At 46.5% G+C, this 18,849-nt stretch overlaps 1 protein-coding gene across 6 annotated transcripts in view; it reads right to left on the bottom strand.

Annotated features, from left to right (window-relative positions):
- The window catches only part of LOC149367119 (beta-1,3-galactosyltransferase 5-like), a 41,007-nt gene extending 38,299 nt beyond the window's left edge, over nucleotides 1-2,708 (bottom strand). For 2 of the 6 annotated variants that reach the window (XM_089554249.1, XM_089554244.1), the window contains exons 1-2: nucleotides 2,484-2,690; nucleotides 366-461 (exon numbers count right to left, since the gene is read on the bottom strand). Coding sequence is in view for 1 of the 6 variants with exons in the window: in XM_089554270.1 (XP_089410396.1) it covers nucleotides 2,484-2,622 (139 nt within the window). In the remaining 5 variants the exon portion in view is untranslated. Of the gene's footprint in view, nucleotides 1-365; nucleotides 462-2,483 lie in introns of all 6 variants that reach the window. The other 4 variants (XR_016284527.1, XM_089554275.1, XM_089554255.1 and 1 more) reach the window with 4 other exon arrangements.
- Nucleotides 2,709-18,849: the final 16,141 nt, after the last annotated feature.

Genomic DNA, 18,849 nt, shown 5'->3' with positions numbered 1-18,849 from the left:
ACACACACGAACACACACGCGCGCGCATGCACATACACACACACACACGAACACACACAGAGAGACAGACACATACACACGAACACACACACAGACACACACACGCGCGCGCGCACACACACGCACACAGACACACACACGCGCGCGCGCACGCACACACACACACACACGAACACACACAGAGACACACACACACACACACACACACACACGCACACACACACACAGTGTTCCCTATTTATCTCTCTGGGTTGTAAAAATTTTTCCTGCGCAAACTACTTACATGTTTGGGTTTAAGCACAAACCATAGGGTAGCTTATGATAGTCTCCGTCTTTCCATAAATAATTTAATTACCGGAACTTGCCTCATTTGTGACGTGGTGACATTTTTCGCCCCATTGTGAATCGTCAGAGGAATCTCTTGCTCTAGGCTGTCAGGTGGCTTGACTGTTTCTTCACAGCTGTTTAGTGAGAATGATAAATGGCGTTATACAAAGAAACATACCATATATTTTTATCATTTTTGATGCATAGAGGGAAAGGAGATCAGAGCACGTAGACAGTCTCCCACCTTAAAAAAACTATCCATATATGCAGTACTCCTCGGTCCTGTTGCTAACAGCCATATCTTTAAAACACGCTTTAACAACAACCCATCAGTAAGCCTCAGTGAATTTGCGCCCTGCACCAGGTCCACCTTTCCATAAGCCACAGTTCCACGAAACGTCGAATGCTATGTGAACGAAACAAAAAAGTGTATTTTGCTCCCAACATCGTCCAGAGTTCTGGAATTTATAAGTGAGTGAAAAATAAGGGTAAAGGTCATCAGATAATGTCAGGCTGCTGAACAGGCCGTATCTGCAGACAAAGGAGCTCAGGAATTGTATTCATCGCCCGGACACAGCCGACTCACGTTATTCAAAATCAAAGCATGTACACAGAAATGACTGCATGCGTGGCACAGCCGACAGAAAGTTGTGCTCTTTTATTTCACTGTGTGGGAAATAACTATCAGGACAAACGTTTCGCTTGCATTACAAAGCATAGAAGTTTCTTTGTTCTAACTCCTTTAGTTTGCAAGTTTTCAGTTACATTGTTGTGTGTTTTATGTAGTTTCATATTGTGTTCTACTTTCTTTTGCCTTTTTAACGACCAACATTAACGAGTGTTGCCACTTATTAGCTATGTTTCCCACACAATGACAGTGCTTTCTGTTTAGTTTCTAGATTGTTACCGCACGTTACCGCCTGCTTTTCAGACGAGCCCCGATAATAATCCCCTGTTCACGCCTGTATTCAGTTTTGCCTGTCTTTTTGTATATGTCGTTTTTTTTTCATTATTGCTTATCCCGCATTCCCGCTGCTAGTTTTTTGTCTCTGTTACATTTTTGTCGCACTGTTTGTTACGTATGTTGCACTATTTTTTGCTTCACTGCATCACTACCCCTCTGTAATGCCCTCTGGGCCGAGACGTTAGCTTGAAATAAGTAAATAAATAAATATCTAGCCATGCGTTTTTGGCGAAAAAACAACAGTGGAGCTCGGATCGCGCTTTCTCGCCTATTACAAAGTAGCACTGAAATCCAAGGTTCCAGGTCTCCGCTTAGTACTAGTCATGCTCATGATTATTGAAGCCTCCGTAATAGCCCGTACATCATCTTCAGGTCGGGAGTGCGCTTGCAACAACACGACTCTAAACACTACACCAAACGCCTTGATGCGCCTATCAAAAAAACATCTAGAAATACCAGAAATAACGACAACAGTTATGATACATCAGCCAGCGGTGACGTGTACCACCAGAAGCATTGCGGGTAGGTAATGGATGCACGCTAGGCCTAATTTCGTACTCTATACTAAGGCATGTGTGCGGGAGGACTGGGGATCAAACCTACGGCAGGTCGAACAAAAGACGAAAGACCTTGAGATGCCGAAGTACGTGACCACAAATACATCACTCGTTGTAAACCTCCAATACAGAAACGCAATCATCACACACTGAAGCATGGGAGCAGCACTTGAACCTAATACATTTCCAAATGCACATTGCAGGCCAGTTAGCGTTGACAATCTGCATTACCTGGCCATAAAGGCCACTCATTTTTGCACTGAGACCTACAGTACTGTCCAACTTTATCCTGACGGCTTATGCAGATTTTCTCGCCTCATCCGCTGGCTCGTTAGCGGTGAAACTGCGCACGAAGTTTGGGTATTATGGTCATGATGAAAAAATCACGCTTCATCATGCATCTGAACGACCCTTGTCTGCGTCGTTGTCTTTCCGTCCCTCGTGTTCCTTTTGAGCTATTTTTTCATCATGAACGTTATCCAACTTTTCCACTAAGGATACCGACCATGCGACAAGGTTTTCTGACCCCCCAAACTCTCTCTGATTATTAAAAGCTTTTCTCCAGCACCAAGAACTCTCGGCTTTGGGTATTATGCTAGGTTTTGCTGGCATTAAGCTTCAAAACCTGTACTTACATGGTTCAGCCGCGTATGCAAACCCGTAATCGTCTGCGCTCAGATGGACGAATTGAAAGCCGCCAGGGCTACGCTGCTGACGCAGAGCGGCACTGGCGTCATCAACGGATCCGTGCACTTGACTGACTGAGGTTCTCATAAACAATAAAGTAAACAGTGGAAGAAGGAGAGAAGGGAAAACTCGCCCGCGCAGGTGCACATCGGAAGACGCGCACAGCAGTTGGTGAACTCAGACACAGCGAAAAGGGCGCACTGCCGAGCGCACTCAGTGCAAGCTGCCCGCACTCGCAGATGTTGTTCAGAGAGCAGGCGGGCATGGAGCGCGCGCAGGAAGTTGAAAGCGGCGGGAAAGTCGGTAGGCGTTGATTCTGTAAAGGGGGGCTGTGCGGATTGCGGGCGCTGAGCGGCACGCGGAAAAAATTCGGCTGAGACACCCAAGACTGCTTGCGTGTGGGAATCCGAAAGCGTTGATGGTTCACTGTTCACTGCACGGGCTGGGAAACATTTTTCTTGCTTTTTTTTGTGCCTATATGATCTTTTCTGCTCCTAACAAACTAGGAAGAGTGGGAGCGGTGATTCAAAGAAGGAGGGGCGCAGAAGAAATGCTTGCAACATAAATCATGTAACTAGATATGTTCCCTGTTAGACTGGCATAGTATATCAAATCCCCCTGCCCTGTGGCCTTACCTATATAGGCCAGACTGGCCGGCTGCATTACCGTGCGGCTCATGGAGCACGCTAATTCTTTAAAGAAGAAAGAAACTAGCCTAGCGAAGCATTGTTCCACGTACAAATGCACGCCGTTTTTTGGTGACACTAATGTGTTGTTTGTTCATTCAGACCAGCGCACTAGAAAAGTAGCTGCAGCCTTTCATATTATCCGGAAAGATAAAGGGTGCGTGAGTACGCCATCTGTCTCATTTTCCCTTCGAGAAATGAATATGCTACATGGTGGGTAGCGGTTGTGCGGATGCATACGTGCGTTTAAAGCGGTTTTATCTTTTACCAGCACTACGAGTTTATTGACATTGCGCATGTGCGTTGTCTGTTTTTTTCGTGTGAATATATTACGTGCTTCTTCCCAATAAAAAATTAGTTGTAAGTTCAGCGCTGGCTTGTGGGTCTTGTCTCTTCCTTGGACTGTGTTCGTTCGCGCTGTTGAACCAGCATTATGAATCTACACCAACTATCCCAATCTGCAGTTCTTACTGAAAAACTGCGCACAAAACGAAGACACAGAACGAGAAGGCACAACACGGGCGCAGACTATCAACTGCCTTCTGTGTGTTGTGCCTTCTCGTTCTGTGTCTTCGTTTTTTGCGCAGTTTTTCAGTATGAATTCCTACCAACTAGCCCAGTTCACCGTTCTTATTAACTGCAGTTCTTCTACAGTATATAATCTATGTTCATTGCACGAGGACAACAGGCCGCAATGAAATCCAGGGATGGAATGCCCCGACGCAGGCAATGTGCTCCAATGTCTGCGCCATTTCCGGCGGCGTGACGTATGACACCACCCACACACACGGCCACACACCACTGCGTATTACAGCACCCGGAAAGCTGTACGACAAACGGTTGCACTGCAATTTTGATACGAAAGTCCGGGAGGGCATACAATTAAAGGTTCATACTTCGTCGTTTCGAATCCTTGTCGCAAGCTAGCCTTCAGCTTTACTAGCACATGTAAGCTTACGTGACTAGAAATCATATGAAACCACCCTGAATGCTGTACAACAGATGGTTGCGTCACAATTTTGGTACGAATGTTGTCTGGAAAACTGGCCCCACATGTAGGTCGGCCAGTGGCGATTACATGTAGATTTGGTTTATTGGGGTTAAACATCCCAAAGCGGCTCAGGCTATGAGGGACGCCGTAGTGAAGAGCTCCGGAAATTTCGACCACCTGGGGTTCTTTAACGTGCACTGACAACGCACAGCACACGGGCCTCCAGAATTTCACCTCCATCTAAATTCAGCCGCCGCGGCCGGGATAGAACCCGCGTCTTTCGGGTGAGCAGCCGAACGCCGTAACCACTGGCCACCGCGGCGGGTCTATATGTAGAGGAACAAAGTGTAAGTATATAGGACTGTCTGGAGTGGCCGTGGTCTGCCTGCTGTGGGCGTCATGCGGCCGCTTGATGATGTCACCCTAGTTTTAAAGCGAAAGCTTTACTACTTGCACTTTCAGCCTTTGCCGTGGCGCGGCGGTGCCACCAGTGACCTTTAGTTGACCTCTGTGTGACGTTATGTGTGACATCACGCCGATGAGAAGGGCGACTGACTCGCGCCGTCGCAAGCCGCGGCGGTGCCACCACCGGCGCCTAACTCCTGCGCTCTCCGTTAGGAGCGCGATTGTGGCGTTACGCTGAAGAGATTAGGCTCGACTCACGTCGCTAGAAAGCAGTAGCTGTGCCAACCACCAGCGGCTTAACATTGCTTCGCGATCTCGCGCCGTCCGTGTGCGACGGCGGTGCACATGAACGGTGGCCTGACTGGACTGGATTGGATTGGATTAGATTAGATTAGATTAGATTAGATTGGATTACATTGGATTGGATTGCATTGGATTGGATTGGATTGTATAACAGATGCATCGCCACAAGTCTAACCACAAGCTACACTACCATGCAGCTGCACCGCGGCGTAGGTATACGGATATTGCTTTCGCAATTACCGGGCTTAACCAAGCTAAGCCACAGCGAATTTTTTCTTGCTATCGGCGGGATTTTCTCTACCATCTGACAGTACACACACACACACACACACACACACACACACACACACACACACACACACACACACACACACACACACACACACACACACACACACACACACACACACACACACACACACACACACACACACGCACACGCACACGCACACGCACACGCACACGCACACGCACACACACACACACACACGCACACGCGCGCGCACACACACACACACACACACACGTGCGCGCTGCTGGCTTCTCTCGAAATCAGACTAATGCTTTCGCATTAAAACAGCATAGCGGGCCTAGGGAAATGGCCTCGCAGCGCCCGCCTAAAACCGAGCATTAGGCCCACTGTCCCTTAAGTAGTTCAGGTGAAGTTTAACGGCGCCAACAGCTTTGCAGGACGGTCCCTGAGGAAAGAGCAGCTCTGCTGAGCTAGCACAGGGGACAGCCAGTCGGCATGCGTTCGGTATAGCGCGCGCGATCACCGGGCGCAGTCGGCGTTTTGGACTATGTCAGCCGCGGTTATGCGGGGAGAGCGTATTTACGATCAGTTTTAAACCCACAAAACTAAGTACAGCAGCAGGAGAGCTGTTGTTGCTAAGTCAGGCCATGTAACCAGCAATGATCAGCAGTTAATTTTTACCGCGTAAGCACGATGAGCGACATTCGTTGAGAACGGTTGTGTTAGAAGCCCCCAAAACGGTTCATGAAGCCTAAGCGACTGAAGCCTCCAGGTTCCAGAAGCGTCAATCCCCACCCACCTCCAAACCCTACCCCCTACCTAGGAGACTGCCCACCGACCGACTTCACTCACCTCAAGACCCAAACTTCGCCACCCCCAACCACCAACCACCACCTTCCAGAAGCCCACACAGCGAAAAAGCTACGGCGAAATTAAATTAAAAGACACAAGGACGATCAGTTCAACAGCAAAATGTACTGTACAACCACTACTTCTAAGGCACATTTCTCACCTCAACGCGTATGGTCGCGAGTAACTAACCTAAAAAGCCATTTTATCGCCAGTAAAATGATTTTTTTGCTGCCCAAGAAATATCAGCATAGCCGCACGCACCCTCATGACCGATTTTTACTAAGAATGAAAACTGGGTAGAGTTCCAGCAATACTTTGATTTGAGCTAGTTGGTTGTAGCATGACATGTTTACGCAAAAGTCGTACTGGCGCTAAAAAAATCTGGCGCCAGTCCTGTCCTGTTGTGTGTGTTGTCTTCGTTTTTTTAGCGCCAGTACGCCTTTTGCGTAAACATGGGTAGAGTTGTCCGCTACCCGAAAGGGTAGGGTGTCCCTTTCATGCAGCACTGCAGGAAACCTTGGCTTCAGAAAGATGTTATCAATGCAGTCTCTAAGCATGATGTGATCTCTGGCTGTTTGCGGCCCAGTGCGTACTGCATGCGGCCAACGTTTATACAGACCACTGTAGACGCATGAAACGTAAAACACGAAGCCAGCCACGTAAAAATAGCGAGAATAGAATCGAACGGGTAAATTTTGATACTTTGTCAATCTCTTCAGAGTTATATTCAATTACACAGAGCACAGAGCATACATGTGGTATAGGAATGAAGAATAGAAAGGGATCCCACAGTTCTTACAATCCATTTATTTAAAAAATAGCCGATAAGGAGGTGCCAACCGATCGTAATATTTAGAGTAAAGATGTTATAACTAGAAGTAGAGTAGAGGTAAATAACTAGAAGAATAAGAATGGGGTGGAGCGCATATGGCAGGTTCTCTCAGATCATGAATGGTAGCTTACCAATATCCCTGAAGAGAAAAGTATACAACAGCTGTATCCTACCGGTACTCACCTATGGGGCAGAAACGTGGAGGCTAACAAAGAGAGTTCAGCTTAAGTTAAGAACAACGCAGCGAGCTATGGAAAGGAAAATGATAGGTGTAACGTTAAGAGATCGGAAGAGGGCGGAGTGGGTGAGGGAACAAACGCGGGTTAATGACATCTTAGTTGAAATCAAGAGAAAGAAATGGGCTTGGGCAGGGCATGTAATGCGAAGGCAAGATAACCGCTGGTCCTTAAGGGTAACGGAGTGGATTCCAAGAGAAAGCAAACGTAGCAGGGGACGGCAGAAAGTTAGGTGGGCGGATGAGATTAAGAAGTTTGCGGGGATACAGTGGCGGCAACTGACAAAGGACAGGGTTAATTGGAGAGACATGGGAGAGGCCTTTGCCCTGCAGTGGGTGTAGTCAGGCTGATGATGATGATGATGATGACCGCATCAAACCCCTTCGGCTGCATTAAGCATATGAAGCTTATTCCATTTTAGGATAGGCTGCTATTACACACCTTTAGCATACCGAGTATCGTGCTACTGTTAGCGGCACCAGAGTGCCAGGAGCCCGCCCACCGCCAGTAAGCACGCGCTGATTGGTCCGGATGCTTCAGGTGCGCGCTGCTGCGTGGTAGCTGGCGCCATCTGGCGCCGCCAAAGCGTTTTGCGCATGCGCATTGACTTTTCGCTGACTCCCGGTACTCCTGTACAGGTAACGGAAACACGGTATGATAAAGGTGTCTATTGTCGCGGCCCGCTAAAGTCTGAATCTTATTTTTAGACCGCCTTGTGAGAACCCACATGGCACCATCTGATGCCGAGCATGTGAATTCAGACAGGGAAACTTCGTCAACATGAGCGCTTTGCTTTTCTTCAGCCTTGTGAACGTGTTGAATTTGCCATTTTTTGGAGCATGAACCCGTTAAAGATTGAAAATCTGCTGCATTTAGGAACATTTGCTATTTCTAGTTGCTCGACTGAAAACGATGAGGCAGACCTCGTAGGTGTCAGAATGTGAGACAAATACTGGGTGAACATTTGTAGACAGCAGCGCGGGACAAAAGTTTCGTATTTGATTTATTTTGGAGGCTGGAAATTTCTTCTACTAAAACTTGGCACGTTTACTGCAAAACTGAAATTTTTCACCTCTTCTCTTAATTGTTATTAATTCGTAGCTAAGAGTTGTTAAGCGGCTATGGGTCTCATATGCTGCAACTATCCCGCAGGTACATGAAACATGGGTCCGAAGCCAGGAGGTGGTGGTCGGGTAGGGTCGGTGCACTGTCCTATCCAAGGCCTATTCGTCCGCGGGGAGCAGATACACCCAGCTGGACAGCCTCGTCCCCTTAGCTGCGGTCGGCACTGGTGAACGAAAAAAATTCAGAAGTCAAGTTTTCCTGCTCTAAAAGTATAGTAAAATTATTAGACCCCGTCAATAAGTTCTCCGAAAGTATTCGCCTCACTAGACACAATACGTGCCTGAGAACTAACTTCAGCTCACCACAGGCAAAACAACTTACGCCTAGTGTATAAAATGCTGCAGTGCCTGTGTCCTGAACTGTAGAAATGAATTCCTGATCTCCACTTCATTTTTGGCAACTGCGCAAAAAGTTGTTTAAGTTTCCGCCACAGCCTACTCTCCAGCTGAGAACACTGACGGTACTTGCTAACACAATGTGCCGTTAGAGAAGTGAAATGAGAGGTACCCAATAAATTTTAAAGGACTTTGCCTCATTTCTTTTCTCATAAAGGAGAGCGACTTTGAAATCGCCCCGCATTGTGCTGAGTCATCCATGGTAGGCTCAGTTGTGCCTTTAAGCAAATGCCGAATGCTTAATCACCGAGTTTCGCAGCAGCCTGAAGAATCGCGTGTGATTCCCACAGAGACGACCACAAAACCGTGGAAGGCCAGCACGCAGATGTGTCCGCATAAGGGGAAAATTTTGCCTACTTGATCGTGTATTGCAGTGGACCAATTGAATTGTATGGAATGCAGCCTAGGTTTCCGCGTGTTGTTTTACTCCTCCACTTCACGCCTCCACTTGAGCGTCCATAACATGGGGATCTCATGAACAGCAATCAGCTGACTGGGCAATAATAAAAACTACACGTCTTCAAAAGATTACATAGTACACAAGGCCGTGCGCAGTCTAAGACGGCTTACATATTTTCTTAGGTACGAGGGTGAGTTATTAATACTATCTGGCTGAACCTCAAATAAAGGCATTAACAATTGCAAGTAGTAACCGACGAAAAGAACGGCCGTTTTATAAAATATATGGGCATCGATGGCCATTGTATTTCCCCAGAATTTCGGGAGTGGGAAAACGTTTTTTTCGACCTCGAAAAGGCAAGTGTGAACATATGTTGCGAAAAGCCGGTCTATAGAAAAACTAGGAAACTATTTAGCCATACTTATTAGATATTTTTGGAAAGCACTGAAACACGGGAAGATTTGCAGCTCTTTTTATTGTTTTGCTGCTTTGCACTGTTTTTCTTAAATATGAATTGCAACGAAGTGTGACGTGGTTACGGCGGTCGTGACTATAAGTAATAATTAATCGTATATAGAGGCGCTGCGTCAACTTTGCCGCGTTTAGCTTGCAGGGAACCAATTCTCCGTACCTCTACAGCATGATGGAACCGGACGTGATCAATATGGGCTCATGCAGGGGTCGCGGAGGACATCGCCAGCGTCTGCGTTCAGCTGCTGCCATTTTGACCCCAGAACACCCCCCCCCCCCCCCCCCGCCCCCTTTGTGTTTCGTACAAACGGAGGCTGCGTTTGACTCTCTGCACATCACTACAACACGCGTGAAGTATCTCCATGCCGTGTCGACCATCTCAGGTTTAGAAGGCGCCTGACCCCTCCTCCCCATGCGACCACTTCAAGGTTACGGATCTGGTCGGGGAGACCATCTCAGAGAGCAGCCGCCTACAACAGATGCTCAACGCAGAGCAACTTGTCGACCGCTAAGCATCACAGCTCTTCCATCGCATGCCACAGCTGTTCCGCAACCGCCCGCAGATCAACAGCCCACTACTAGGCGGACGGTCTCAGCAGCGCCTGCCTGAGAACCTCCTGATCGTCCTGGCCGCAGCAGATGACTTTTACCTTGAATAAGTTTGCGGAGTTGGCCGACCGTGTAGCCGACTACTTCCGCCCGAGTAGGCTTGAATCGAGTCCGCACTATTGTCCACTTTCGTAAACCGCCAGTCACGCTTCGAAGCCAAGATCGACCAACTCGCGGACAACGCTGCCGCGTGGTGGCCGTCGATTCCTAATCGCTCTCACCAACAGCCGTGCTGGCGTACACTTCCAGACATCGATCGAGCGCAGGCCATGATGGCTTCTGCTGGCAACACTGCAAGTTCGGAACCGCTGCGGCAGTCTTTCCTGTGGCCGGGAGACGCCGCGAAGAGTTACTAATGGTGGCCCTTGACCCGTTCTTTGCGCTCAGCGTCCTGTTCTTCCACATCGACGAGATCTCGGGATGACCCTTTCTGGTGGACACAGACAACCAGATTAACGTCGGCGTGCATTCCGCCTTGATCGGCAGCGTTCTGTGACGGAAGCACCTTTGCAGGCGAGCGCCTCCCAGATCATTATCGATGGATAGCGCTTATTCACCTTCTATTTGGTGTCACGCCGCACCTTCCGTTACAGTTTTATTGGCGCAGACGTGTGGTTTAAAATCCTAGGAGCGCACTTAATTTCCACGTTCGGCCTGGCTGTAGACGTTCGATCTCACCAACTTGTGGACGACAAGACTCGCTTGTCCGTGAACGGTATCCTCGCTCCTTTGGCCACCCCAGCTAGCAAAGCCTCTCCGTTGCTTCAGACATGAACGTTTTCTGTGATTCGGACGGATTTTTCCGCCATCGCGAGGTCCAGAAACCTGGAGCTTCCGGTCCGCCAGCCACACCGTTACGCACCGCATAGTTGCTATATGCCCTAGAGTGTTTTGTCGGCCTCGTCGTATTACTGGTGACAGCCTCGCCTGCTACAAATGGGCATTATTAGCTACTCGTCCAGCAGCTTGTCTTCTGCACTGTATATGGGGCCAAAATGTGACCCCCGCGACTGGCGCCTCTGCGGTAATTATTGGGTCCTTAGCGCGCGTACCTTTCCTGATCGATAACCCCTCCCTCATATTCGCAAATTTGTGGATGACCTGCACCTCGTGGTCATACTTTTCAAGATCTACCTCGCGAAGGCCTACCACCAGAGTATTGTGGAGCCCGCAGACATACTTAACACCGGCATTGTAACACCATTTGACCTCCCCGACTACGTTCGCATGGCTTTTGGTGTGCGCAATATTGGAAGACAATTTTTGCAGTTTCATCAAGGAGGTCACTCGTTCCTGCGTTCAGTGTTCGCGTACCTCGGCGATCTGCTGGTCGCCAGTTCCTCGTCTGAGGAACACGCTGAACACCTGCGCCTACTCCTTTAAGACACCGAAGAACATGGCGTCGTCATGAACCCGGCCAAATGCGTTGTCCGTGTCAGCGACATTGAGATCCTTGGCTATCACATGACAAGTCTCCATCGCTCTACAGACCTGTACACAGGCTGTTTGACCTAAGACTTCACACAGTTTTTAAACATAGGCTTCTTTAGTGAGAAGACCGCTTTTTTCGGCATAGCATTTTCGGCAGTGTATACTACATCAGAATACAGCTAAAACCTACTAACTAGCAGGCTGTTTAACTAGTATTTAACAGAGTAGCAGAGTAGCTTTTGCGTTCGGCTACTAGTTCTGCCTCGATCGCGGCCGCGGCGACCGAGGAGTCAAAATGAAAAATCACCAGTGTTGATATTAGTGCTCGCTAAAAATACCCTAGATGCTCCGAATAAATGCGGAACCCTCCACTACGGCGTCCGTCATAGCCCTGGTGTCACTGCAGGACTTTAACTCCACAATATAGTTTAAAGTTTTATGTAGGCAGCCAGCTGTTAGAGAGCGGTTTGCCTTATTGTCTTCTCTTTGAACTTTGCTTTTTGAAACTTGCTGTTATGACGCGTTTAAATAACTCGATTTGGGCGACAGTGAAATCATCAGGAAGCTGTTTCGTGATTCAAAACCACAGTATCGTCGTCGCAACTTTGTGATTGCAGAAGTCCTATGTTTTCTTTTCGTCTTAAGGTAAAATATCTAGCGGATACGAGTTCATAAATCTTCGGCACCAGCGCAATACAGTGAGGCCGTGATGCTTTGTTCACCGTCTCGAGCAAATGTCCATATATTTTACATAGTTCTTGCCAAGTGGACATGCTGGAAGTCTGCGAATTGACTCATATTTTCGGAGATGCATAGAACGTTCAGTCAGACTTCATACTTTGCCAAATAGACAAGCAAGATCAGTAAAGATGTGATTCAGTGCGAACTCTGGGTCTGAAGGGCGTATTGCCTTTTTAATCAATGAAAACATATAGAAAACTGTTTTATATTCCCTCTAAATGTCCACTTTGTGTAAAATGACTTGCCAAAAACCTTTTCAATAAAGCAGCGGTCGTTATTTTTGTTTAGAATGTCCAATCTGTTTTTGTTTCCTATTGATCTAATAATGTGAATACTGTAAATTATCAGTCGGGTGCGTAGAAACCTTCTTTTGCTTTATGCTTTCTATGTTGGTGCAAGGGGGCAGTAAGAGGCGCATTCAGCAGTAGTCCCAACGGGGCTGACTTTTCAGTCCACAGTTCCTACTGAATAGGTTTGAAATTATTTGCAGATGCTTCAGCGAAGAGCTGCTATAAGAACGGGGAACAATTTTGTACAAACGTTCATGTAAAATGTTCAACACTGACAATGTCCCTGTCCCCTTGTATTTATACCGGAAGGAAGTCAGTACTCTTTTTGCTATGTTTACTACAAAGGTAAAACATGAATTTTGGAAATACATTGTGTGACCGTTGTTTTCCGCTTAGGAGGTAATGAGCTTATAAAAAATCACGACGTGCACTTCATTATGAACCCAGCCGTCGCAAGTCCTACTTCAAAAATTTAACCAAAGATTCTGGGTCGATACATAAGTTATTCCAAGTTTGTTTTAAGCTCATAAAATGAAATAAATCAATATTCATCGTACCCTTCCAGCGCATTGTCTTTGAACAGGAAATCCCGCGCCTGGTGGATTTGCCCTGAAATACAGCGAAGTCTAAAATCAGCACCTCAAGTGGCCGTTGAATTTCGTACGACGTGACGCTTGCGGTGCTGATGCAGGGTAGAAAAAATGTTGGGCAGCAGTAAAAACACAGTACCAGAGAAATTTCGTGAGAATGGGTTTTGAAAGAGTCTGAGATATTCACTGAAAAAAAAAAAACAATATGACGGCTAATGTTATCCCCGGCTTTCCAAATTTCAGTTCTTCTGCCCTCGCTGCCATACTTACCCGCAAGAACAACCCCATTAGGGTAGTTAAGCAAACAAGGGAAGGGGATGAGGGGCTCGTTATAAATATGAAAGAAGCCAACAGCCACGGAAACCAAGGCGCACAGGGGATTTTTAATTTATTTATTTATTTTGTGGTGTTGATCAATTTAGAATATTACTGAATATGTTATCGCTTAAAGCTAATTGATTAGAAAAGCAGAAGAAAAAACAACCACATGCCGCCGGTGGGATACGAACCCACGACCTCCGAATTACGCGTCCGGTGCTCTACCTCTGAGCTACGGCGACGGCTGTCAAATCTTCTGCTTTCGTGGGTATTTATGTTTGCAAGTAACCTAACCTTGAGAGTGTTCAACAGCGCCACCCACGTTCATAAGCGGCGGACGTAGAACGTCCTGAGTTACCGCAGCTGTGACGTAGAACGTCATCGAACGGAGAGGGTGGAAGCTGCGTGAGAACCCTCTTATGCTTCCTATGGCGTCAAGGCTGCCAGAACCGAGGCCCTCGCTAAGCAATTAAGCAAACAAGGGAAGGGTATGAGGGGCTCGTTATAAATATGAAAGAAGCCAACAGCCACGGAAACCAAGGCGCACAGGGGATTTTTAATTAATTTATTTATTTTGTGGTGTTGATCAATTCAGAATATTACTGAATATGTTATCGCTTAAAGCTAATTGATTAGAAAAGCAGAAGATTTGACAGCCGTCGCCGTAGCTCAGAGGTAGAGCACCGGACGCGTAATTCGGAGGTCGTGGGTTCGGATCCCACCGGCGGCATGTGGTTGTTTTTTCTTCTGCTTTTCTAATCAGTTAGCTTTAAGCGATAACATATTCAGTAATATTCTAAATTGATCAACACCACAAAATAAATAAATAAATTAAAAATCCCCTGTGCGCCTTGGCTTCCGTGGCTGTTGGCTTCTTTCCCATTAGGGTAGGACGAACCACCTGCAGCAGATGCCCAGAAGTGGTACAGTATAGCTGACACCTGTTTCTCTGGTCAACGCTGTTAATAAAGGGATGGTTGACCTTGCAATCAGCCTCATCGGCCACCATGTATATGGTATGCAGAAAAGTAACAATCAAAAGGACAGTTGTGCTAATTGCGGCTAGGTCCTTTGTGAAATGAATGAAGGACTGAATGCATGACAAGTGTTTTGTAGGTTTCTTCGATGATGGAGCGAGGTTCTTGTTTAACCATTAAACGTTGCAGATGGGCGTCGTTCAGTTTGGCCACTGTGCTTCCAGAGCCTGCGGCGTTTTTGTTTTACCCGCTCCGTGGCGAAAAAAAAATCAGTCTGCTTTGGCTGCCTTGGGTACATGCTTAGGGTAACTCCTTCAGAAAAAAAAAGATTATTGGGTGACACAGTCCACATTCTAAGATGACAATGCGTTATCATTATCGCCCCTTTTTGCCTGTATGCTGTAAATAGCTTCGAGAAGTGTGCTCGTGAATCGGCCCCATTGTGTGATACATTGAAGAATGAACACTCGGTTGAAGTTTGAATAATTTTCTGTGACAAATGCAGGTGTACCAAGTATTTCATCCAAGATGTCCAGCAAGTGTCATAAATACACTTTTTCAATTACGACAACTATTTTTTTAGCTTAGAACTGTCAGCGGCGTAGCAAATAAGAATACAGCTAAGACGTGTTAACCGGAGGCTGGTTAACTAATAGTGAATTGTTAACTCAAACTATTATTCCTTGCCTCATTTACTGAGAGGCGTGAGACCGCGGTGGTAGTGTTCTTATCACTTGTTAGATTTTCGACTACGCAGTTACCCGCGGCGCTATGGCCCAGTAGATTTCGCCTACATCGTGCCAAATTACATGCATTTTCTTAAGCATCGAGGCAAAGAAACCCCTCCTGTGCACGTAACTAGTCGAAATGGGGAAAAAAATTGCGATGACACTTTGGCAACTAAAGTGTTTAGAGGCGAAAGCCGAGGACACTATGCCGTGACGACTTCCGGTGGATGTGACTTCACACCGTTCCCGTGGCTATATCGATGTCCAAATTATGCTTCTTTCGGGGATCTTTAGGGTTAATTACGCTTAATTACACATTTTTTCATCTACTTCGGCACAACTACAACGTTTTTGAGACCATTCTGTGACAATTTTCACTATGCCGCGACGACTTCCGATGGATGTCTCATCACGCCGTTTCCGTGGCTATATCGGCGTCCGCTCTATTTCGACGCAATTTCGACATTCTTGCCTATAATTAATGAACTAATTAATCTACAGTCATCAAACTTGGCTTCTAGGTTAAATTTTTCCTCCTCTATCTGCAACAATTTTGGTTTTCTTTTATCTTTTTTAGTTCCCGAGTTAAACGAGTGTGACCCGCTTTGTTAACGGACGACAGTATGAGCCATTGAAGGCTTTCGCCTTAAAATTTTTGGGCCACAGCTCCGAGGGCAATTGCGGAACTACCGTTACCAAGTGCGCAAGCGCGGATGACTCCAGTTCGGACATATCTGACGAGCAGACGCGGGTGTCTTTAGGCTTTAGAAAAACTACGACGAAGCTAGAAACACTATGCATTCTACAAGCTCTCGAACAAGGTAATACTTACATGACAACTACCATGAAGAGAAGAAGAGCGAACAGAACTACGCAGTTCATTTCGTCGAGACGCGGTGTGCATGGAAACAGGCAAGGGGCTGAAAACTATCTGTGGTTGTGACCCTGCACTGGCCCTATTTTCGTTTAAACATTCACCAAAGGTCAGTGGTATTGCAATCAGCGCCAACGTAGGTAGAAAGCGAAAGAACAGCGCACTACAGAGAGATACATATGATAAGTTATTGGCTCTTGTCAAATTCCTGCATGCATAAAACGGAACTAATTTGATGTTCAAATTTCCAACACTTGATTTCTTAGTTTTTTTTTTCGCCACATGGCATACTACTGTGTTAATGTGCGTATTGATGACGTTTTTGTAAGAAGAAAGAAGTGTTATTAAATGACTCAGCCACAGAATCTGCAGCGGGCCGCGTTGGCCTTTTAAATTACTGAAAAAATTGCGGGAGAGACTGGGACAGAGCGCGGAACAAAAACAGAAGCTTTATTGAATCGTCACAGAAATTTGCGTCGAAGGCCGCAAAGTATATTGAAGAACTTTCGCAAAATGGAATTTGAAACTGAAATATCATTTAGGGGTTAATAGACTCAGATTACCCGCCCTCCAACATTCATGACAATCATTTCCTATCGGTCTTCACACTCATGTGTCAAGAGACCTTTATCTCGTCACTTAACGTGAAATATACCGCCATGTGCAACGTATTAAGGCGAAAGCCTGTAATGCCTCATCGTTGTCGACAGAAGGTTGTCAGCAGAGGTGTCACGCTCTTCGGTTGGTCGAAATGGTTATGACGTCAGAGTGCGCGGATTCGCAGTAATGAGATCACCCACAGATGCCTGACGCCCTCTTTTGAAGAAGACGTCAACTAATAAAATTGTTGTCGTCCGCTCCGACAGGGGGCGTAAGGCGTCCGTGTGTGGCCTCATTATACATACCTCATTACTGGGAACAGAGCCATAGATACAACCGAACTCATCGAAGCAGACAGGGAGTCGTGCTAAAGAAGCAGTCAAAGTCGGCAGTCAAAGTGCGTAGTTGTAATGTGTAGTCAAAGTTTGTAGTCAAATAAAGCACTGGTACAGCACAAACAGTCTCGCAGTCAATGCCAAAGAGTGCGCCAGCAAAGGCTTTCGCCTTGCAGCACTTTAGAGAGCCAAAGTGCCCCCAGAATTTTTTTGATCACGCTACGTACCCAACTGCAATATCGTCGCATCAGAAGTTCGTGAAATAAGCTAAAATCAATGACAACCTGTGGTAGGGTAAAACTTAAATAGATGAACAGCTGTACCCGCCGCGGTGGCTCAATGGTTAAGGCCTCACGTCTAGTGAGCCGGAGTACCCGGGTTCAAACCCAGCCACACAGCGGCCGCGTTTCAATGGAGGCGAAACGCAAAAAGGCGCCCGTGTGCTGTGCGATGTCAGTGCATGTTAAAGATCCCCGGGTGGTCGATATTATTCCGGAGACCTCCGCTCCGGCAACGAATATACCTCCTGTCCCTTCCAAATAAATGTTTTGACCACCACCAGCACCTCTTTCTTCCTCTTTTCTTTCACTCCCTCCTTTATCCCTTCCCTTACAGCGTGGTTCGGGTGTCCATCGAGATAAGTGAGACAGTATTGCATCATTTCCTTTCCTGATAGCCAATTTTCATTTTTTCAGTTTTCCTAAGAACAGGTCATACTGGGCATGGTACTGTACTCCTTTCCCCAAAATCATCAATGGATTGAGCGTAATCTTCCGTAGACGTGGTTCTTGTGGAAAGGCAGCATATGCTGGATGCTGCCTGCTTGCCACACACTGGCACTAGTTGCCGGTGAATCTCCAGAGAGCTCGCACCTCCTTGCTCAAGAACCATATGTCTTCTAGCGCCGCCCTCGCCAGTCAAAATCCATGCTGTGTGCTCGGCTAATGAGAAGCACCGGACAAATGTGCACTGCCAGCCACAAAATACATGCGTCCGGCTCGTGCTGCCGTCCGGTGCTGTAACATAGTCCCAATACTAATGACAGGCACAGCGAATAATACAGCTGACCATGTAAAGCGCGAAATTCATGAGTATACCAGTATTGTACGGCCCTCGTCGTATTTAGGGGCATACTCTGATGTACAGCCGACAAAATGCAACACTCATTTCAGCAATTATTGCTGTCTATTAAACGCTCCGCGCTTTATGCAGAAAACCCGAGATGCCGGTCTTCAATGCCACTTGGCGACTACACCTTTCAACATATTGCGAAAGCAACCCTTAGCGACAACTAATAAGTTTGGAATATATGGTGGGATATCTATATTGTATTTTAAACATATTTTGTACTCATGAATGCACTAGAAATGTGTAGGAAATAAGTTCCTGAAATTTCACGCTTGCTATTCGAAATATATTCTTAAAATTTGCCAGAAATACCTAACTTAAAGCATACTTCGAGCAAGTTTCAAATGCGTGAAAAAATATGTATGCCGTTTTAACACCTTGTGAATGTATTAAAAGAGTACTTTCGTAAATATGAAATTAATTCGTCCGATGTATACTTAAATTTTAACCAACGGGCAGTCCTTTTAGATGCATCTGGGGCACACTTCTAGCTCCCGTGGAACAGTCTAGTGCTCGAAATCGCGCTTTGGGAAATAAAATTCGTGTGTTGGCAATGCATTTGAATGGTGCTTTTGTAAACACGCAATTAATTCTTCCAAAATATACTTCAATTTTAACAAATGGGTGGTCCGCATAAGCATATTTCACTTCAAGTTGCTGTTGAACAATTTAATGCTCGAAATTCAGTCTCGGGAAATCGCATTTGGATGTTGCCAATGTATTTAAAGTTGACTTTCTTAAATA

Source organism: Amblyomma mixtum, chromosome 1 (genome assembly GCF_055824585.1).
Source record: "Amblyomma mixtum isolate Tamu chromosome 1, ASM5582458v1, whole genome shotgun sequence".
NCBI lineage: Eukaryota > Metazoa > Arthropoda > Arachnida > Ixodida > Ixodidae > Amblyomma > Amblyomma mixtum.
Note: the sequence above shows the minus strand (reverse complement) of the source record. Positions and strands in the feature narration are given on the sequence as shown.